Below are 23,051 nucleotides of genomic sequence, written 5' to 3' on the forward strand. Positions count from 1 at the left end.
TGTATAATCGTATCGAACATGGATAAAAATAAAGTTTCTCCCAACGCAGATGCACAATTTGCACAGAGTTTGAAAGATGAGAGAAACAATATTCTGACTGCTTGTCATACCCTGAAATTTTCAAAAAAAAATAAGAATTGTTTCGACGTCGCGAACATCGAACGCAGATCTCTCGCTCTAAAATATATGACAACAAAATTATTGTAAGTAAAACACACACGTATCATACTTTTTTACCTGTTGACTTTGTTCCTACATTTTTTTTTATTGTATAGCGATTCGGAAAGTATGCCAGCAGTGCTGCTCCGACAAAGTCTTGAAGACTACCATAATTTGTTAAGGGATAAAAACGGCGTAAACAACTATTGGAAACAGATTAAATCTCAGCTGTTGGATGTAAAGAATAATCCACTGCAGTGGAAGACGAAGCTGGAAGATGAAGAGGTTACGCTGAGTTTCGTCAAATCTTTGGCTTGCCGGAAGCCGCTTAATACTCTACCTTGCAAGGCCAAATCTTATAGCAATAGAGATATAGAGAAATTAATGAGTATTTCAAGAAAGAGTAATGTGTCGGAGAGAAATAGGAAAGTCTCACAGGTACAAACGGTTTCTAACCTCAATTCAAGTAGAGAACTTTCGTTAAAACCTAACGGAAAGGTGTCTACATATTTTACAAACAATCCAAAAAATGATAGTTTTAACAAGCATGTAAGTTTTGGTAGACAGAATGCACCTAAAATACAATCAAATAATCAATCTTCGTATTCGAATTTAGATAAATATGTACATAAAGTATCTCCTAAATTAAGTAATAATGATACTAATGGTAAAAATTTGTACAAATCGGCAAGCTCGCATGTACCACAATTAAAGCCTATAGTTCCTCAACAGGCCAGACGCGAAGATGCCAAAATAGCTCCTCTCGAATCTTTTAGAAGCGCCAGAGATGAATTATACATTCAAGAGATGAAGAAAAATAAATTGGCTCCAAAGAAAACTTTAGGTGGTCGAGCGGCAGTTAATTCCCAATTTGTCTGTCCGTTTAAACGTGATAAAGAAGAATCGGAGCAAAGCAGTATGTGCCAAGGCAAAACAAGCACGGAAGAAGTACAGGATGAAAGACTGAAGAATATTGATGCAAACATGATTGAGCTGATAAAAAATGAAATTATGGACTCAGGTAAAACGATAACGTGGGACGACATTGCTGGACTTGAGTACATTAAAAAGATTATCAAGGAAGTAGTGGTATTCCCCATGTTGAGACCGGACATTTTCACCGGTCTCCGCCGTCCACCTAAAGGAATATTACTTTTCGGGCCACCCGGAACAGGAAAAACGCTTATCGGCAAGTGCATAGCTTCGCAAAGCAAGTCCACGTTCTTCTCAATTTCAGCCAGCTCTTTGACCTCGAAATGGATCGGCGATGGAGAGAAGATGGTTCGCGCGTTGTTCGCGGTAGCCAAGGTTTATCAGCCGTCCGTCATTTTTATTGATGAAATTGATTCCCTGCTGACGCAACGTTCAGAAACGGAACATGAATCCTCTAGACGGTTGAAGACTGAGTTCTTGGTACAACTGGATGGCGCGGCGACGTCTGAAGATGATCGTATTTTAATTGTCGGCGCAACAAACCGGCCGCAAGAACTCGACGAAGCGGCGAGGAGACGTCTCGTCAAGAGACTGTACGTCCCTTTGCCAGAGTTTGAGGCGCGCAAGCAAATAATAAATAATTTACTAAGATCAGTGCACCATAATCTCAATGAGGAGGACATCACAAGAATCGCGGAGAAGTCGGAGGGATATTCCGGCGCTGATATGACAAATCTTTGTAAGGAAGCGAGTATGGAACCGATTCGAAGTATTCCATTCAGTCAACTCGAGGATATAAGAATGGAGGAAGTGAGGCATATAACGAAATGTGATTTTGATCAAGCGTTGGTAAATGTGCGACCCAGCGTGTCTCAGTCAGACTTAAATATTTACATCACTTGGGATTGTACTTATGGATCTGGTACGGCTCAAAATTATAAAACCTAACGTAATAATAATATAATATACAAATATTTTAATTATTCGTTTTTTACATCTTTGAAAAAAAAAGTTTTTGTCTTATTAATACGATGCCAAATTTTTAAACAAATATACGATTCTTTATAAATAAAAGAAACGTTGAATAATATGTTAACTTATTTTTAATTATTATAATGATAAATATAAAGTAAATTGATAATTATTAATTGCTTATCAGATAATCAAAAGAATATGTAAAATAAAAAAAATAACTATTTCAGAGTCCCAGAATTTTATTTCGTGACGAAGAAATAAATTTTGGATTAAAAATTATTATTTTGTTTCCTTAATATTTTTAACGTTAATCGTTAAATGATGCCTATTACTATCAAGCTTTATGTGATAGAAAACAATTTTTACTTCATATAAAAATGTATCATGAATAGGTAATCTCTTTTTAATTTTTATGGCAGAGTTACATAAAATTCCAAACAGGTGATGCGTTCAAAATTATTATTCTAATTTTATACGCAAATTACATGCACTTTACTAGGCAAAACTCGAAATGTCTCAGCTCTCTTTCTGTAAATTTTACCCTATATTCTGTATGATTATTTTATCGTGGTACTATAACAACGTTGAACATTATGAACATCTTGATATTTTAGATGGCCACAAATAAAAATAGAGAGCAAATAGCACAAAAAAGAGAGAAAAAAAAAATGTATGTGAAGATCTTGAAAATACAACTTTGCCGTGCGGCAATTTTACAATCGACACAGCTCGATCGTGTGCGTTTATCACAATCGCAGCCGCGGATATGATTTTTATATCGTTAACAATAACGCTTGAAAGTAAAGAAATTGTCTCTCTACGTAATTACTTTACTGACTTACATTGTCATCTAGAATCGCTTTAAGTCGTACGATTATGCTTATTTACAATCGAAATACGAGCCGAGAGAATTGGCCGATAATCGTACATTTGTCTTACATTGACCGTACCGATCGTTTACGTAATCATTGATATTTACATAGATGAAGCGACATCCCTTTAAGCTAGAATCGTATCTTGAGGGCTACCACCGTGTCCATCTTCGAGGATAAAGCACATGGAAATCCGTGCGAGGCAGTATGTTTCCGTATCTGCTGTATTTAAAACGTAAGTAGGACTTGCAATAAATTTTTATTTATAGAGATTTATTCCAGATAAAAAATCTCTTTGGGTAATTATTAGATTGGTGCATATAAAATTTGGATTTTACGCCAAAGTCTATCGATATTCAAATAATATTTGAGAAAGTTTTTAATATATAATTTAAAACATTTAGAAATGTTTTTCACTTTTTTTTAGAACGAACGGTACGATTTTATTACAATTTTTTTTATATATTTCATATTTTTATAAATTAAAATATTTTTAGATGCATAATTTTGTTAATAGATCGCTTTGGACAAACGTAAGTACTATACAATACGTGGCATTTATTTTATACACTACGACATTTCAAGTCCATTATTTTGCACACAACAATCCAATAAGAGAGATACGTTTATTTTGAAAATAGTGTAAGTTCAGTTTATAAAGTGAAAAAAAATTAGGATATACGAACACTATGGTTTTTCGAAGGCAGTATTAGACACGCGACAATATATTCCTTCAAAATTTATTGTTTCTTTTTCGCGTCCGACGCAGTACAATTGGAAATATTGCATTATTGTTTTTTTTTCTTTTTTTTTTAGCGTTGTAAAGGTGACATATTAAAAACGCCAGTGTTATCGCAAATAGATTTTCTTTCGTGCTGCCGCTTTAAAATGCAGCAATTTCGCGATTAAAAGATGTCAGAGCGCATTACTTTTAAAAGGAGGTCACCGCCTGGACTTTGCAGGACAATTATTTTTCCATTCCTCATACCCTCTCGTTTAAAGAATTATCGTTTTTATAAATAAATTGTGCTTTTGCACGCGATAGTTCTGGGCACTGTCAGTCACAAGTTATTAAAATTCCGTCAATTAATTTGCTCGGGTCAAGAACGATTAACGTAATTAAACAGGAAACTTAGCCGTCTATTTTTGGTAAAATTTCTCTCCGTTGAGCTGTGGAACAACACATCGGTGGAGTTACCTTCGTATCTGGGTCATGGCTTTAAAGCCGATATCATTACATTCGGAATACGACCGTAACTTTAATGGAAGAAGTTATTATTGTAGATTGTATAAAATAGAGATCGAAAAACATTTTATTCCTTCATTTTAAAATGTTATTTGGGACATGTATTTCTGGTGATCGGTACGCTTCTCGTTATCTCGGAAATTTACCGAACGTAAATAAGTAACGGATTAAAAAATTATCGCCTCTGAAAGAGACGCGTGGCAGTGCAGATTCTGTCGACAGATGCAAATTATATAAATAATCAGTCTTTGATTCTCCGCTTGTGAATCAGTCCTGTGTCAATTAGAATTTCGATAACTCCGCCGAAAACGTAGCTTTCAGTTGCACTCACAATCAGTTGCATTGTGTAAGGCGATTACGTCGCCGGCAGGCCGAGTATTAATTAAACGATATCTTGGTCCCGAGTAAATAAAAACCTTTAAAGATAATTGGAACGATATCTCTCGAGATACATCTTGACGCGTGCTTTTTTTCGGGAAAATATCTATTTTCTCGTTGATTCAGTTACGTCGTTACTTTTTTTTTTCTTTTTTTTCAAATAAAACTTTACTTTTCATTAATGAAATTTCTGCGACGGCGTGGTATCACGTTTAATACACGGTTAATTACTACTAAGCCGTTTCATGACAGACGTAATGAGGGGATTAAAGAAGAATGGACAAAAAAAAAAAAAATCAAGGCGGATAATGAAACCGTGACCTCCTTTCTGAAAAAAAAAAAACTTGTATTACGCCTTTGCTGATTGAACACAAGATTGTGATTAACTAAACGTGCGCTCGCGTGACGTGCGTGACATGCGTTATTTCTCACTGTCTGACTAATCTGCAACGTTATCACTTAGTAGAGCGCGTAGCGCGATAAATCTTATCTTTTCGCAGAACGTCGACAGGTACGGAACTTCCGTACGTAACATATGCACTTCCGGCAATCGTGAAATAAAATGAAATTTATTTCATCAAGTCTGCAATTAATAAATTCGCGATTAATTATACCGACGGTTGTATTCGTCTAATAGTTGGTTTAAAAAAAAAAGAAAAACACGTTACATCGCGCGCCTGGAATTATTTTGTTTCGTACCTGTCGTTTGTACGCGTTAATTATTGTTGCATGTACTCGCAAATGACGAGAGTTACGTTTGGCGGTATTCTCGGTTAGCTGATAATATCGCAGCATTAATATGCTACGTTCCTTTATGTGAATTCTTCTTAAGCTTCCATTCTTCGCTCTATTTCATTTACACTCCGTTTCGAGAGAATTTTACCACGGTTTTTCGCAATTCTACGCTTGAATCAAGTAAAGCGGCAAAATGAGAACTTCCGCTCGCAATATTAATGCGCGTTATCGTGTAAAAAAGCCATCAGCAATGCTGGTCGTGAAGGAGCTATTTGTTCTATTTTTTCTTTACTCTCTTCATTTCGTTATGTTAACAAATAAAATAAAAATATATACATATCTATTTTTTAATTAAATTTTTAAAAGAAATTGTTCTCACTTCTTTTTGAATAGCTTTTTTTTAACGGTGTGACCAGTTCTTTGTCATAAATAGAAATGGCTCCTACGAGACTCCTACAAACTTTATAAATATAAGTAACATGCTACGTCGTGTTAAAAGTTTCATACGTCGAAGCGGTAAATGCCCAAAGTTGTATCGCTTGACGCTACGACGTAACAAGTCAGTTGAAATATAATTAAAATATTTGATAACGCTTACAACTTCGATATTGATCACCTTAATTAAATTTACATGCTCGGATGACAGCCACGGAATCGTAGAAAAAAAAGCTACAGATCGTTTGTCTTCAATCTAATTACAAAAAAAGAAAAAAATTAATCTGTGGTGCTCGGTAGGTGAAACGTGCGAGCGGAAGTAGACACATCGTTATTCGATACAAATAGATAAATAATTGATTATGTACAAGTATGAACAAGGTGTACAAGCCGCGGCGGTGACGTCGATGTGCCCACGTACGTATTTAAGAAGAAAACCCGAGTTCCAAGTCCGGCTACTTGTTTCGCTCTGCCGCTCGAAATTTTCGCGCACGTCGCTTTCGCCGTAGCGCAGAAAATTCGACGGCAAGAAGGAAAACGATCCCTTCGAGCGTTGGATACGAGTTTTCGACGGCCGTCGCTCGCCCGGCGTAACAATAATGTCGGAGCACAGCTCCGAGGTAAACAGCATATTATATATTATCACATAATTTCAGGCTACTGAAGTCTACATGTTATCCACCCTCGTCTCTGCCCCTCCCGCCCGAGGTGGTGTCGCTAAAATGAATAATTAAATCGCCTAAAGTCGGCTACCGCTTCAAACTTGGTCAATATCTCTAGCTCAAGTTTTTCCTCGTCGGCTGAGGCCGTGCCTCGACGCGAGCTCGCTGCAGCAACATGCATTTCTGACGTAAAGGTACACGTTATCGATTAATAATTGGAAAATTTTATAGAATTTAATCGAGATCTCTTTGCCTTAATCATAAATTGGATTAGCGAAATTTTCTCATCCGCGCAAACTATATTTCACTCGCGGTCTGACAATGAGTCGCAACATCCACTCGCTCACGCCGAAATGCAACCTGAGCGCGATGCAGACGTCCGAGAGAAGTCTGCGGCCGTGATACGAAAAGGAAATTTCTTCCGATTACCGCATTCGTGTGTCCGGGACGTCTCACCGCGCTCACCTTCGGCGAAAGAAAAACGGTTAACGCCTGAAACAATTCTTCCTAAACCGATATCGAGTCCTACGACCAATGCCAAACGCATACGATCGTAATACATTTATATGGAGCGTGTAAATATAACATTCGAAACTTTTATTCGCTGTCGGCGAGTTATAATCGACTACTTTTGGCAGTAAACGATAAGTGGTTGACGTTGAGCTTTCTCGCGTCACCCCACGGCCGCAATAAAGCACGTCGCATTGCGTGAAATATTTAACATCCTTTTCGATTGACCTCTTGATTTATCTAGAGGGTCTGAATTATCTATTTTACAGACAATCTCTCTGTGCGAGCACGCGCGCCCAGAAAAAAAAAGAAAAAAGAAAAGAAAAAGTACGAAGCGCGAGGCGAGACGAGGAGCTCGCCCGAACCCTAAAATTGCTTCTCTACTTTTATCCTCAAGAAGAACTAATGTTCTTTGGTACTAAACACGTTGCGCGCGACGCTCGATGTCTCGGATTTCTGAACAAGGTGTTTTTTTTTGTTTTTTTTGTTTTTTTTTTAAATAAGACGCGTCAATCGAACCGACGTAACGCCTTGACAAATTAACGTGGAAATTTAACCCGCTCGCACGAGCCTCCACCTCAATAATCAGAAGTGTTACGCGATATCAAATATAAATACCTTAATTATGTACTTATTAATTGAGCGAAAATATCTGGTTCCATGTAAGAAAAATCTGTTCTGTGATATTAGTAAATAATTAACGTTTGTTAATTACTATCCGTAATCGAATTAGATACTCCACTTCAGAAAAAAAAAAAAACCCCGATATCTATTTTTTGTTGAAATATCTAACGACGATGAATGATAAAAATGTTATTTCGCTTGTATTTATATACGTATAATGCAATATCCACAAAAGTTTGACGTCTTCGAAGTACGTAAGATAAAAAATTATAATTCTCAGAGATATTAATTTTAAAAATATTTTAACAAAAAATTAAACTCTATTGCTACACGAAGGTACGCAGAACTTAAACTAAAATATGATTAAAGTCAACGCGATGCGCCCGAAACTAGCTTTACAATAACTTAGTATAATTCGCTAACAACGCATTATTAATCTGCTAAGGTTCTCCCCATTGCAGGGTTTACTTTATAACGTTCTTGACATCCCTCGCTACGTAGTCTTGCGCTAATCATCCAAGTTCAAAACACAACGTCGCTCGATCATCACTAAGTCGTTCTATCATAATAGCGACGTCCTACTAGGATTTTATTATTGTCCTCGTTAAAGTAGTTCGCACTTTAATTCTGTAGCCTACGTTATACGGCTCTCTTCCCTTTTTTTTCTCCTCGTTTCGAGATGACTTTCGGACAACTCGACAGGGAATCATTAAAACTTTCACGTGGATTCGAAATGGGACGTGTAATGGTACTTGAAGAAGTAATAAGGCTCCGCGCGAGAATAATAAGATTTTGCACGCGAAGATAACGAAAGTATCGGAACTCGAGAACTTCCGGAACCTGTCGGTTATCGCGGCAGGGATTATTTCGATGTCTGTGAAGGGATGAATCGAGGCTTCGGCGCGAACTCGATCGCGCGTCGACTAAAAATTAATAGCCGGAAGCGCGTATTCTCGGATATTTCGAATTTAAAAGATTTCTTTTATTAAAAACGTTACGAAACGAGAAGTCAGTCTCTTGAAATGAGAAAAGTTGCTCGGCAGTATACTGCTGGAAATTTATGTAGAAAATAGACGTGGATGACCGCGTGTGCCAAGTATCGAACGAATTAAAAGTTATATGTCGCAAGTGTTGCGTCACGATCGCCGTTAATTCGCGATAACGCATTTGACTTGGCGCTATTGTTCTCCGACGGGACACCGCCGAACTTGTAATCCTAAGCACGTTTCAGCTCGCTGCTTTACAATTCACGACGTCCCCTGTAATCAGATCGTCCGACTCTCCCGCAGCTCCCCCGTCGTTATTTTCAGAATTTTAAATGAGACCTACCCACCCCCTTCGCGCCCTCACGACCAACCGGGAACAGAAGCGTTCGTTTCGAAAGAAAAAGACATTCTTTCACTTGGCCGAGTCGTCGAGCGTCGAACGCGGCGTCCGATCATAGATGAGCTTTCGGTTTGTCCACCTAACGTTTACGAATCTCTCGCATACGACAGTTCTGCGCGTTACGCGGAGGCAGCTCCGCATAATCCTTCGACGGCGGCCGGTAGCGACTTCTTCAAGAGAGCAGGACCGAGCAGAGTCCGGCCGCTGATCTACGGAGAATCGCTGGGAGCCACACCGACGGCGACGTGGACGACGGCGATTGTCACACCGTGGTGACTCGGTCGACCTCGACGTAACGCACAGAACTGTCGCTGTGTCAGCATATCACTTCCTTGCCGTCGATGATCGCCGTCTCGGAGGAGATGCTCTTCAAACGGTGCTGGGATATCGAGCGGCGACCACGCCGTCGGCAGGCCCGCGCGGAGATGAAGCAGATGACGCCGAACACGGTGATTATCACTAGGGCGCCTAGTGCCAGCTGCAACGGCGGCAGCTGCAGCAGGACGGAGCAGTGCGTTAGAGCCTCGTCGTACCCGGACGGGCAGTGAGACACCCCGTCGCACCACAGCGAAGCGTTTATGCAAGCGTCGAGCTCTGGGCACCGTTGTTCGCAATCCCGTGACATTTGCAAACCCGCCGTTGACGTCACCGACGGCCTGCAGGTCAGACGGAGGATCGATAAAGTTATATTGTTTCGAGCTGCGTAACGACCCTCGTTGGGCTACGCCTCTCCCTTCACTTTAATTGGGAACAAGTCGTCGGATATTAATTAAGGTATTTTCTAGAAAGACTTTTCGTCACGCGTCGTGAACCAGAAAGTAGACAAAATCCCCTCATTAGAAGATTACATTGATTTATGAAAAAAAAAAAGAAAAAAAAAAAAGATTTACCTGTTAATTTTCTTTACGTTTGGTAACGTTTTAATTTATCTTTATTCTCCGCAGTTTATAATAGCGTTGAATTTCTCGTCGCATCTTATTGTACATCTTCCTTCAGAGATTTTAAGCTATCAATTATCAAGAATATTTGTAGCAAACTAAACGTCGCAAAAACTTTGGCGTATACATTTCGCGTACAGCGAGTCACTAAGAGATCTTTGCAACTCTCAGGCGGAGATGCAGATACACCGCGCGCGAATCTATTAAGACGATCTTCGTTTCTACGAGATTAATTATTCCGCGCAAGAAATTGCGAAAGTTATAGATAAATTACGGCAAAGTTTAACGAAGGGCTCGCTTCCTTTTTATTTTTTTCCCCCCTTTTATGGAGCGGGTCGCGTTTGCGAAGACTTTATTAATTACGGTCTTTGCTGCGCCTCGCTATCGGGAGTACTTTGTCCACTTTCAGTAATTGACATAATATCCGCGATCCTTGTAGATGTATATCAGGCTCTTTACTTTGCGAGATAATAAAATTATTATTATTATTATTATTAAGGACCTTCTGGTAAGCTCGAGCCAGGTAACCGTATAAGAAGCTGGTTCCTTGACGATAAATTCCACGGCGATGGTCCTGATGGGATCCTGCCCTGGTCCGAGAATCATCGCGTTGCCGCTGATGGCCCAACCGTCGCTGAACACCTCCGCGACGTGATGCCTCGACCCGGCAGATGGTTTCGGACATACCGACACGTGGATCGTGCCGCCCGTGTGCACGATAATGCGATTCTTGGTCGCGCATTTCGTGTTGTTCGATACGATCACGCCATTCATTTTCACGTACAAGTACTGCTCCGGGCCGGGCTCGATCAGCCACGGCTGATTTTCGCAACTTTTCTGAAAAAAAAAAATAAATAAATAAGAAAGAACGCATTAACGTTGTGCAAAACGACAAAGATAAATGTCTGAGTAATTTACAAAACGACGGTTTTAAATAATTTCGCGTATGAAAACTCCGTCACGTTTACCTCATCATCGTCGACCGGTGGCGTGTATTTAATTTCGCCAGACGGCCCTCTGACTCTACGTTTTTGCATGCAAGGCGTCGTCTTGACAAAGTCCCAGGTGCCTTCGAAGAAGAGATTGTTGTAATCATCCAAGGCGTCCATAGATAAAACAGTGAAGTGTACCTCGGCGATATTAGAGGTAGATTTGATATTGATGGGTAGCGATCGATTTGAGCAGAGACAATCACGCTGGATGGGAGGCGCATTTGGCCAGGGTAAATCGAGCACCTATAAACAGACGGCAGACAAATATTTGTGAGTATCTTAATTTTCAAAATAATATTTTCAATTTATTATCTTTCAATTGATATATTTTATGGCTAAAAAAAAAAAAAAAAAAAAAGACAATTCTTCTACAAACATTTCGTAAATATTTGTGGAAAACATTTTGCAATTGTTCGCAAATATCTTTCAAATATTCTTTACAAACAAAATATAAAATCGATAAACTGCACTATTAAATTGCGTATCTGAAACCGCGTTCTGTCAATCTTGTCGATATTCGCCAAGTCTTATTCATCCGCGAGTTAATAAGATGTCATAAGGCACACGTCTGCGTCTGATTCACGTCGATATTGACTACTTGGTAGAAACTTTGGAAGTCTGTCCGTTTACTCCGGTCTACCGTGCTTGGATTCGGAGATCGCTGATACTCGCTATCGCAAAGCCACCGTTAATTACTCGCTCAAAGCCACCTGTTAGTACTCGTATACGCGTAACTTCTATTGTATTTGTAAGTTGCATCATTGATAGCCTTCCAACTTATAATTAGACGCTTCGCGATTAATTCGCACCTGGCGAAAGGCCATTGTTCGACGGATAAAAATTTTCCCTTTCCCTCTCGTCTTGAAATTTCGCAGATATGCTCGCAGATGTACGTAGCACCCAGCGTCAAAGTAAATCGAGTCCGCGACGTGTATCGATGGTAAAATTTAATTTCCGCGCGGGGAATCGTACAATAGATTCGGCACGGAACTAATTGCAATTACCACAAGTTTCAATTACGCACCTTAAGCGAGAAGTTCTCGGAGTCGACGCAGAGCAGCCTATTGAAGTCGGAGTTGCCGACGCTGCGGCAGGTGCGATTCCCATTGAGGAGCTTGTTGAACCTCAGCTTCACCACCTCGTCGTGTTCTCCTTCGAAGCGGTACATGCAGCTGCAAAACCAGTTCCGGCCTGCACTTCCAGTACTTAATCGAATCTACACGCTTCGCCAGTCGGGCAAAGGAGTCGGTTCAGTGATCGATACTGCAGGAAGATTACGAAGAGCGTCGAAGGTTGGACGCTCGTTAATCGGAAAGCGGCCAAAGTGATTCTAAGGGTGGATCATGGTAACGCGCAACCACTATTACCGAGTTCTCTTTTCGGATATCCTAGTTATCTCGCCAAAGAACATTCCTGCCTTTCATTACTCGGATGTGAAATAACTTTCTTGGCAAATAAAAATAGTAGCGTAAAAAAAAATTAAATAATTAAATTAATTTGACGTCGTGTTTTCGATCAACATAAAAATTACATGACAGCTAAACGAGTTGATAGTCGTTTGCATACGTTTTCTAATTAAAAAATCTTAATTATTTACGTCCCGTGCTGCATTGAATTTTTTTTTATAATTGGGTTACCGCGGTAAATTTCTAAAACTTTATCTAGCAAAATAATAAATAAGCTTGAAGCACAGATGCGCGTTGCCGAATGTTACACGCCAGAAATTCTGACTCGCTGGCGGAAAAATCTCGGTTTAACGGCGCTAAGTTCATTTTACGATTGTCGTAAAGCCAAAGTCTAACTGATATTTTATCGGGATTGTAGAAGATTCGATCTTGCGGATAGTAATAAAAGGACGCGCGCGATAGTACCATACGAAGTCTGTCAAAGAGTATATGTTCGTTCCGCATATACATGTACTTTGTGCCCTATGCACACATTTCAGTGATATGCATTTGAGCGACGTACAATAAAGACTTTGCAAAAAGATGCTCGGGATATAAAATATAATTTGATACAAAACGTAGTGAAGATGACGTAAGATAAACCATAAAAAAACCGATTAAAATTCTTTAAATCTAAAAAAAGTAGTCGTCTTCTGATTCTCATATTTTATAACATCAAGATTTTATATTGGTGAATTAAAATAATGTTATTGAATTAATTAATTAATAGAAAAAAAAAATTAATAATAAATAATATTATATGTAACTCTTTCGTATGGAACGTAGCTGTTAAATCATAAAGCTTAGCGTTTTGATTACGCAATGCACATTACGTTGTTTCTAATTGCAGTTTAGCGTGCAACGAATTGACTTTTGATCTCATCTTCGGTTTCGCAATACTCCATTCGTCGAAAGAAAGATGTGAAAGGATAGTTATATTTTACGACGAGCCGATCTACACAGCGATTTGTTAATAGTAGGCTTGCTAATAACAGGCCGCCACAAATTGATAAATGGTAACGAGTTGACGATGGCATAATCGTGTCGTTGTATCGCGTCGCGTTGGCTTTCTCTATATAATCTCACAGTAGAGGAGGCGAGGAACAATATCGTAATATCGAATTGTCCCTGTAACACTCGGCGAAAGGACAATTGTAACAAATGATATTATATCGATCCCGACGTGGTTATCACATGAGTATGTTATAAATTTCGAAACAGAAGATCTATGTACTCGATTCAAGTATCACGATCGATGAAAAAGTTTCAAAGAACAATTTATTTTCATAGGCATATCTTCGATAAAAAAAATTTCAAGACGAATATATGAAATGTTCTCCCGTTTTAGAGATATCGTTAATTTGCTATTGTAATAGCGAATACGGCCATTCTTACCTTATGTTCTTCGACCCTCCGCGACCGTATAGGAATATGTCGCGCGGTCCTTGGAATTTACGATCTGGATAATGGTCTCGATTCCGACTGTAGAAAATGCGGGAGCACGGTCCGCTGCCGTACGGGTCACCGTCCTGGTGAAGATCGACGAACTCGTACAGAGCGCGGAAGTTCACGGGTCTTTTTGGAAAAAGAAAATGATCAAGAATCGGTTAATTTACATTAAAGCGAAATTGTGAGAAAAGTAAATTTGTTAAATTAAAAATCTAAAGCTTTTAGAATTAATTTGTGAGATAAATAGATGAGTAGTTGTAAAAAAAAAAAAACTATAAATTTTTCTTTTAAAGATTCTTTTTTTAAAGACGTGAACTCTTCAGTCACGTCGAACGGCGAAGTAAACTCGGGGATGATGATAATAAACCTCGCGTGAGGATGTGTGCGCAAACGTAACCAACAACGGCAGCAACAACGAAGGGGTTGATACGTGCCGTTGTCCGGCGCGGGTTCGGTGCACTGATGAAGATCGACGAACCCCGATGGATTGCGAAAGGCGGCGGGCCTTGAAGGGAAACGTTGCCCCGGGGATGTAGCCGCGGGGATGTTATTAAACCGGTTCGAGCTTATTATAAAGCGCCGCGCCGGTAGGCTTTAGCTCTCGCGCGGAAAGGATTAACTAGACCGTGCGATGCATCCGCATTGCACGTCACTCACCGGTGGCTATCACGCCCGAGCACCTCGCGTCCACACGCCGATAGGCACGCGCGAAAGGGGGGAAGAAAAAAAAAAAAAAGAGAGGCCGACGACACGCGGATACTCTCGTCAGACGTGGCGTGATAAACGGATGTAACGCGTGCGAAATGTGAACCGGAGTGTGTCGTCGGCGAGAACGACGTGGGAAAAAACCGATTCTTAATTATTCATCGGCGAACGCCGATCTGGATCTTTGTTCGCGTTGAAGAATCGCCGGGATTATCGTGCGCGAAGTACGGCGGAAAACAACGGGCCGTTGTCCGACGATTAATGCCACAAAGACTGATGTAATCGCCATTTAATTACCATTCGACGGAAAACGACGAGGGTATTTGCGGCGTACGCGCGCAAATATCAAGCTTAATTCTTTTCAGTTTTAATAACAAAGGCCGCTAATATTGGATTGGCTTTCAAATTGTCAGCTTGTTTTCCCTTCCCACTTTGTAAATTAACCATCCAAACGCGAAAGCTTTCTATGAAGTACGCAAAGCATGCTAATTTATTACATTTAGATTAACATCCATGAATGGCTAGAATTGCGCAACGCGATGTACCGCGCTCGGCATGAATTAGTACGCAAATATGCAATGTAAGCGCGCCTGAAAATTTTTCGCGAAGCGCATCTTCTTCGCGTTATTAAAATTCGCATTTTCTCGCGCAGGACGTGCGAGTTCATTCAAATAACTTTTACATTTGCGGAGCAACGAATCGAGAGATAAATGTAACATCTTTCGTAGACGGGCAGAGAAGGAGAGGCAAAAAAAGGCTGAGAGGACGAGCTAAAAAAAAAGCTGCGTTTAAAATTAAGCAAATGGGATGTGGAGGTTGCCGTCGCCGCGTGTCTCGACATTCTTCTGAATTTCGCTGTCTTCCCAGGGCGAGGAAAAGAATGGGAAAAGGGGCGGGAATCCTTCATGAATAATCTATGTCGTAACGGAGGGAAAAGACAATGAAAAAGAAAGAGAAAGAAAGACCGCATCACGTGGTGGGGAACGAATGAAACGTGCTACCGTGGACAGATATTGCGTGTCGTATTTCTGTAAAACGTTCCCGCATATTTCGTTCGCAACACTCCGGGGATTCGATCCGACGGCGTTGTAAACGAACCGGATGAAACGCGAGAATACGACGAGCGGCAGGTTGGCCGCGCCTTTTAAATGCTGTACTACTTATTCACCGATGCATCGACGTATCTTCTCGAGATTTTTCGGCTTCTCCTTCCTCGATTAAAATTATTCGTTCCGTATTACAAGCAATAATGTTTAAAATAAAAGTATAAGAGACCCCGTAATAAAAGTAAACTTGCACCTGAGCGCAGTTGACTCAACCATCCGCATTTCTATGGTGAGACTGCTGCCGGAAGAAACAAAGCTCTCCACCAAAGAGCACGGACGACTAGTGTTCTGCAGAATAGCGTGATCGCAAGTCTTTGGTACTTTGTCCTTGCAATATCTCGCCAGCAACGTGGTATTACTCGAGGGACGTGCGAGAATTGGTTGAATCGGATCGCCCATTCTTTCAGCGTAACGTTGACGTTCTTTTTCACTGAAACAAACAGGTCTTTTTATTTCTTTCAGCCCCAAAAACGCTTTATTCGAAAATTATCAGAGTTTAAGTAGCAATTAATATTACCTGTCGATAAATAGATAAAGAAAAAGAACAGATTCGTAATGAACTGACATTTAATGATTAAAAGAAACAAAGGAGTAAAAAATTTACAATTGAACCAAGCGTCTTTCTCGATATATTTCTCCGGACTCGGTCGTTACGAGCTGGTTCGTCATAATTTACCAGGCGACGTCGTTGCATTCCGACAGCGGCATCATCTCGCCGTCCCAGACCATCAGAGTCGTCGAGCAGTCTTCGTCGGTGCTGGACAAACCGGTGCCCACGTGGAACTTGAGAATGGACAGCCAGACGCGGAACTGAGGCTGCGGCGGTCTCGGTGCCGGTCTCCTCCACACAGTGCCCGGTCGCTGCTCCGGGAATTTCGGCAACGGCCGTGGCGGCGTCGGGCTCGGCAGCGCGGGACCGGCGCCGCGAAGATGATACAAGCAGGTACTGTTTCTCGGCAGCGAGTGACGCGGCGACGCCAGGATGCCGCCGCCGGTGCCCCGCAGCCAAAACTCGCAGCGCTTGTTCTTGGCGTAGGTCGGCGACTCGGCGTCCACGAACGTGACCTGGAAGTTGACGACGCTCGCATTGCGTGCACGGGCTTCGCGTCGCCGACTCACCCTCTCCGGGCGGGGTGAGTCCGAATTGCTCGAGCGATCGCGTGCTCGCGGTTCTATCTGATGCGAATGCATTTGCCGCGGGGTGTCGTTAGGCAATTTTATACGGGATAACACGAATGCCGGTGATATCGTTGTTTCTGTGTTCGCGAAGCAAGAGCTCGATGGATTTTATGCGATAAACGAGGTGAAATGCTATCCAAATGACTTGACTTTCGGTAATACGGAGATAATAAAAAAGAAGATTAAAAAAAAAAAGAATTATTAAACGTGATCTTTAAAAAAGGTAAAAGCTACTTCGTTAGAAACGCGTTGAAAGTTACTTTGACAGATTTTTAATGAGCGCTCGATTAAATAACAACGCTTGTACGTATATTAAATATATTAAATAGATTTTAATACGGGATCTGAATTATTCTGTTTATAATATTATATCACGATAATTTTCAAAGTTTTGCCTCTACAAGAGCGTTGTGTTACGCGCTTAAGGCGAATAAATTTTACGGGTGATTAAGTAGGAACGGGCACATTAGACATTAATTAAGGTGGCCATTATGCAATTTATGGCAGGAGCTTCCTCACGTACTTGCACTTCTAATTGAAACCCATGTAGAGAATGGGGCGGCGTCGGATGTAAGAAGGTGCCATAAGGAGAGGTAGTAAACTCCACGAGGATTTCCGGACCGCTGCTGATAGCCTCCGGCACCGGCTCCCCGCCGCCACAAAATTTTAGGATCACAGGCTCCCTGGTGGTGTATCCGTCATACACCGTTACGTAGTCCTGTAAAGACAAATTTCTCTATCTCGCAGGAATAGATGCGCAACTTGGCAATCAAATTACGCAGCCCGATATTCTTTTCCGAGAACAACTGCGAGGATTAATTTAATTTTCATAATTACTTTTGATCCGTCATTACAAAAGTGACTACGTATATTTCGTGACGTTATATCAACGTCAAGTATTTTTTTTGTAATGTGACGTGATGTGACAAATGTATTGTACGAAATACTTGTTTCAGGAAACTTTTTTTTTTTTTTCAAACTTAAAAACGCATTAGCGAATTGCCTTAAAAGAAGAAACGAGAAGGAAACCTCATATATGTATAGAGTTCTCGCGTAGGATAAATCACCGTAGGGGGCTAAACTTGTGCGGCTGCGTTTAATTCTTCGATTCACGACTGCCCTCGGCTTTATTTACCAGTGACGGGAGCATCCCGTTCCCGTGGCTGGCTTTTCAGAGTTCAGACTCTGGACAAAGAATGCAAAACTGACGATTTCTTTTTCCTGGCAGATCGCGATGCGAAGGCGGGACACGGCTGCTCGGCAGACCGGTCACGTTGCGCCGCGTTCTCTCGCTCTTCCGTTTCTATCTCGAATTTATAACGGTTAATCTAATTTTCGCGACGGCTTTACGTACCTGAACGACGTCGCAATCTTGCCAAAGACGCAGCTCCCGAGGTGGTGCCTCGGCCTGTGTTGTCGCCGGTCGAGCTCTTACAGCCACCAATTGACCTCGAGGCTGTTTTACATGTATTAAAGCGTGCTTTCCTGCCGGTACTTCGTGCTGCCTCACCTGTACGAAACAAGAATTAATCTATTCGTATTTTTATTTGAATTTCTTTAGTATATTTCTCTCAATTTTACTCAACTGAAATTCATAGCATCCGCCGGGGAGTTAATAATATTAATCCATACTTTAAAGATGTTACCGAACAATAACGATAATTATTTACGATAATGTAAATCTATATTTTTTTGATAACTGATATTGTGTTAAGGGTGTTAGAGATAGTTTAATAATGAGTAAAAAAAAGTTTTTTATTCTAGAATTGCAATTTATATTTCACGGCTGAGTTAATAGATAGAGCGATAACGTAACGATTTGTTTGAATTGGCCCCTAGATAAAAAGGCGATAAACATCAGAACGATTGTATCGAAGTTTCCGAATAAGATAAACTTCCGGATAGAAATACGCCAATGGAAATTGGTTCGGCTCGTAATCGAAGTCTATCCAGTGCAGGTCCCTCGAGTGTCTGTCTATCTAGTTGCACACGAAAAGAATAAATGACCATCTCTGGTGTTGAAACGGAGACCGTAAATTCTACAATTTCCGCGTATTTCGCCGGCTTTGACTTGGAAATATCCGAATATCGAGGAGGCTGATTAGTTTAACGGGATCGGTTCGCAATAATTTATCGTTAAGATTGTTTAGAGTATTAATATCGTTCCTGTCAATTTTTACTTCGTAATAAATTACAAATTTTATACAAAGTAGATTTATCTATTTACCGACGCTGTGAGAAAATCAAGAAAAAAACAAAAAAAAAATATACCAAAGTAGAAGAGCAGAGAGCGGAATAGAGAAAGAATTTTTTATCTCTTGTATTTTACTTAAAATTTATGATAAAAACAAAGTTTAGTGGCGCTTTTCCAATGTCTTGCAAAAACTCCGGTCTCGCGTTTAACAACTTTGCGCTTGGCTGCTGACCAATTTTGACTTTGAATCTTTGTCGCGTAAAAAAAATTATTCCGGCCAGAAACTCGATCGCGTTGATTTACGTGACGAGGATGGGTTGGGCGGGGGGAGGGTGCTAAGGAGAAATAATGGGAAGGGAACTGTCCGAAAATTTGTTAACCGCACACGAGAGGAAGCGAGTCATTTTTACAACTTCCGTCGCAGGTGTGCCTGCTTGAAACAGAAATATGAGCCGTGCCAAGGCTCTAGGGAGAACCTCCCGTCTGACTATGTCGATCGTACATCACTGCCGAGCATCCGCTCGACGAGGAGCAAATTAATTCGGACGATGATACATTACGCTAACGACACGGCAAAAATGTTTCCCTGATAAGCAGCCGGTTATTACTTCTTTTGCGTATTATTATTTTAAAACCTGTATACGTATAGATACTTGAAAAGATTTCGCAAAACTCGAGGGTAATAATAACGAGTTCGCCGTGATATTAATTGTTATCGTTCTATAATGGTTTCTCAATTGCGGGGTGGAGGGAGATTGCGCGTTTTGTCGAACGTAACAATCTAAGCGAGTCTTACCGCGTAATAGCAGGTGAGATTACGGGGATAGAGACCGGGGAAGTTAGGCGACTGCAATCTGCACTTCTTCCGGTCACAGTCGGTGAATATACGGGAGCAATAAGTCCCGGTTATTAGGTCTCCTAAGAACTGCTCGGAGCTCGGTTTCGTAGGTGGTGGCACGTGTTGCTCGACCATTTGTACCGGCATCGCCATCGACGTGTTGGCGAACCCGGTAGATGTGCGCTCGGTCGACGCCGGCGTCCCGACGACCTGCGTTATTCCTGACCACGTGACATTGGAATTTTAATCATCGACGGTGAAAATATCGGGAAATTCTTTCCGCAATTTTAATCGCTATGCAACTTCGCGAATGGGGGAAGTGCAAACTTGGAACAATATCTCAAAAATTTCGATTTGAGGACCATTTTTTAATTAATTAATTAATCAAGCTATCAAATTAGAGTTGTCTCGCTAGTTGGAAGTTTTTAAAAATAATCCATTTGTAAAATTTTAATAACAGAAGCACAAATATGATTATAATTTATTATTACGTAATAAAAAAATTAGAAATAGACAACGAATAAAGTCAAGTTTCCTTTAAATTCTAATAAAGCATTTCGTAGCATTCGCTATAAATGTCTGAATTAATTTTGACTTAAACGAATGTGCGAAACGAAAGGCAGTGAAATTTGTCGAAAGCCACGTCGTGGTCCAAGGCTTCGAGACGTGCTCGAAATCTGTAATCGGATACTGATCACCTACCGACGAAGGGATTTCCGTAGCGCACCACCGCGTCGGACTTCTTGATCATCTTGTACGCCATTCTAAAGTCGAAGTTGAATCCCGTCTGATCTTTACTGAGCCTGAACAGCTTCAGGAGAAGCGAGACGCTCGGTGTTTCGCTGTAGTAGATCGCGGGTCCCCAGGACGTGCCGCACCAAAGACCGCCGACGTCGGGACGGTGCGCCTCCGAGATTTGCAGGGATCCATCGGGACATCCCTCCGCGGTGAACGATACGAATTTGCCTAAAGTAAAGCTGTCGAAGGTTAGCTGCAACAAAAAAACGAAAGAAAAAAAATTATAACATCACAAGACCTTTGAATAATGTTTCGTGAAAAATATAATTCGCGTCCCGAAATCGCACTTTTTAATAAAAAAAAAAACGCGAAATTGAAAAACACTTTCAAACTCGTATCTCAGATTATCGTGGGAACTCTTTAGCGCACTTGTTTTCGTATTTATCTTAATCATCTATTTATCTCGGTAAGTTTCTTCACGTGGAACTTTTCGAGCGCTTCTTTCGTTTGTGTTTTATAAAAGTTTAACGAGCAGGGTAGGAAGTAAACGGCCGTGCAGTGCTATTATGGAAGCTTTCTTTGTGCACGATACCAGGCAAATAAATCCACGTCGGCGTCATCGACATTGCTCAAGCTGTCGGCAATTGATAGTCGCGCAGTTTTTCATTCGAAAGGCCAGCCGCGTCCGTCCGTCCGTTCACCGCGTGATTAAAACGTCGACGGAGATGGAAAGCAGCTCGCGGCAATAGTCACGTGAATAACGTGATAAAGGTACGTGAATTACTTTAATACTCGTAACGATACTTGCTTAAGATTACTTGCGCTATTTAACGTCGTTGTTACTCTTGCGGGGGCAGTTTTTATTTCGTTTAAATGCACGCGCAAACAGACCGACGGTGAATTAAACTGATCGCGAAGGCTTGCGAACTCGTTGTTGACTCGAGTGTATTGTCAGACGCAGTTCTCTGCCCAGCTCCCACATTTCTGTTTTGCATCGCTGCCGACTTTTAACACGGCTGCGGCCTCTTTGACGAGGCCGGCAAACATCTGCACGTAAACCGCCAGCGTGCACGAGAGATTTTCGTGACTGGGCTACGCGGATATGAGAAAGCCGGCAAATATTGCCGTGCAAATAATTCGGCTGCCGGAGGCGGGATAGAGTTTTTGCGCGCCCGGCAAAGTTTTCGCGTTCTCGGAAACCCGGCGGGTAGCCAGTTTTTTTTTCGGGTCCGCGTAATCGTCAGAAAATGCGCGCGCGGCTCTTATTAAAAATTCCACCTTTAATTTCACGGCGCGAGTCGAAAATATTCCCTTCGTTGCCGCGCGCGAGAAGTGGACGCGCGAGGGCGACGAAATCGCTAACGTCGCGACGATCGTTAAAATTAAAACCCTCTCTGTCATTTTGTACGACTGCCTCGCGACTAGTTGTACAATTTATTCGAATTATTCCATTAAAAGGAATTAAATGCGCATCTCGCGGAACCGCTCGATAGCCGCTTGCGCGAGAAAGATAATTATTTGTCGAGACTCCCGTTTTCTTAATGCGCGATTCGATAAAAACTTGAGTATCCGAAATTTAATTTCGTATATAAATCCAGCGCCTGTTCCGTTACGAGCATTTCTTCATCGGGCCGTTCGTTACGTTGTTAATGCATGCTTTAATTAAAGTCCGATTTAAAATAGCGTAAATTGTTGCAAATTTCTGACGAACCGCGTTTTATCTCTCTTTTTTTTTTTAACGGTTCATGAATAAATCGTCTGGCACTTTTTTACAACGCGCAATTGAATCGATTTCGAATTGGATCTTCTCATGTTCGATAATTGGATATCTTCGAGCGGGATTCGACGACTCACCTGCACGATATCACCGAAATCGTCACCTGGCGCGCTAAAGGTGAGCTTGCAAATGTAAGGCACCTTATCTTCCTTCGGTCGATGCAATTCCAGATCATACGTCTTTCCCACGTCACCGTAGTACGTTTTATTGCAAGCTGCAACAGACATTAAAGCACTGCCGTTATTCTCATTATCTTCAAACGTACTTACATATAAATAATTATTTTTATTTGATTAATTTAAAAGCGTTAATAGTCTGTAAAGTTTACAATTAATCTATAGTGTTCTTTTAGATCGAAAGCTATTTATCGGAAATATATTTAGACTCTGTAGTAATTGTTACATTTTTAAATATAGATTATTAAATCATGATCGATTAATAGAAACTTATAAAAAATAAATTAAAAATATGTGGCGTATTTTGTAATTATTTTGGCTTTTATATAAATCGCGTAATTTCGATATTGGCGGCTTCCTGTTGTCCAATAATAGAGAAGTACGTTGTCCTAAAGTGAATTCCTGTCTTATCTTCTTGAAACCGGTTTCTTATTGCGGCCAACAACGTAGTTACGGCCGTCCGTAAATTTTCTTTCGCGAATAGCATTTTTCAAACCCGGAAGTGCACTTTCCGGGCCCGTGAAAAATCGTATCTGTGGCTAAGAATTTATGAGAAATGAAAGCAGTCAAAAAGAGAAAGTGCCTTCCTTCCGCGATAC

General features: G+C 40.9%; 2 protein-coding genes across 3 annotated transcripts in view; one reads left to right on the forward strand and one right to left on the reverse strand.

The window, feature by feature from the left end:
- On the forward strand, nucleotides 1-2,075 carry LOC139110058 (fidgetin-like protein 1). Of its 2 annotated transcripts, XM_070669592.1 has the most exons (3): nucleotides 1-203; nucleotides 276-597; nucleotides 892-2,075. In XM_070669592.1, exons 1-3 carry the CDS (start codon nucleotides 19-21, stop codon nucleotides 2,038-2,040), a joined length of 1,656 nt encoding a protein of 551 aa, XP_070525693.1. In that variant the 5' UTR covers nucleotides 1-18; the 3' UTR covers nucleotides 2,041-2,075. The 2 variants fall into 2 exon arrangements, with proteins under 2 accessions (XP_070525693.1, XP_070525692.1); XM_070669591.1 differs by having other exon boundaries at nucleotides 276-2,075.
- Nucleotides 2,076-4,701: 2,626 nt separating this feature from the next.
- Nucleotides 4,702-23,051, reverse strand: part of LOC139110092 (uncharacterized) — a 113,221-nt gene continuing 94,871 nt past the window's right edge. Inside the window, exons 3-14 of the mRNA XM_070669658.1 lie at nucleotides 22,354-22,490; nucleotides 20,464-20,752; nucleotides 19,720-19,982; nucleotides 18,084-18,239; nucleotides 17,253-17,447; nucleotides 16,227-16,615; nucleotides 15,744-15,980; nucleotides 13,686-13,865; nucleotides 11,870-12,017; nucleotides 10,822-11,088; nucleotides 10,356-10,690; nucleotides 4,702-9,571 (exon numbers count right to left, since the gene is read on the reverse strand). Of these exons, the coding sequence (XP_070525759.1) occupies nucleotides 9,232-9,571; nucleotides 10,356-10,690; nucleotides 10,822-11,088; nucleotides 11,870-12,017; nucleotides 13,686-13,865; nucleotides 15,744-15,980; nucleotides 16,227-16,615; nucleotides 17,253-17,447; nucleotides 18,084-18,239; nucleotides 19,720-19,982; nucleotides 20,464-20,752; nucleotides 22,354-22,490 (2,936 nt within the window). The 3' untranslated portion in view covers nucleotides 4,702-9,231. The remainder of the gene's footprint in view (nucleotides 9,572-10,355; nucleotides 10,691-10,821; nucleotides 11,089-11,869; nucleotides 12,018-13,685; nucleotides 13,866-15,743; nucleotides 15,981-16,226; nucleotides 16,616-17,252; nucleotides 17,448-18,083; nucleotides 18,240-19,719; nucleotides 19,983-20,463; nucleotides 20,753-22,353; nucleotides 22,491-23,051) is intronic.

Source organism: Cardiocondyla obscurior, linkage group LG19 (assembly GCF_019399895.1).
Source record: "Cardiocondyla obscurior isolate alpha-2009 linkage group LG19, Cobs3.1, whole genome shotgun sequence".
Lineage (NCBI taxonomy): Eukaryota > Metazoa > Arthropoda > Insecta > Hymenoptera > Formicidae > Cardiocondyla > Cardiocondyla obscurior.

Excerpts from the sequence above, each read along its gene's own strand:
- LOC139110058 (XM_070669591.1), top strand. The coding sequence starts at position 19 with ATGGATAAAAATAAAGTTTCTCCCAACGCAGATGCACAATTTGCACAG. Across the intron at positions 204-275 it reads TATATGACAACAAAATTATT|CGATTCGGAAAGTATGCCAG; the intron begins GTAAGTAAAACA and ends TTTATTGTATAG.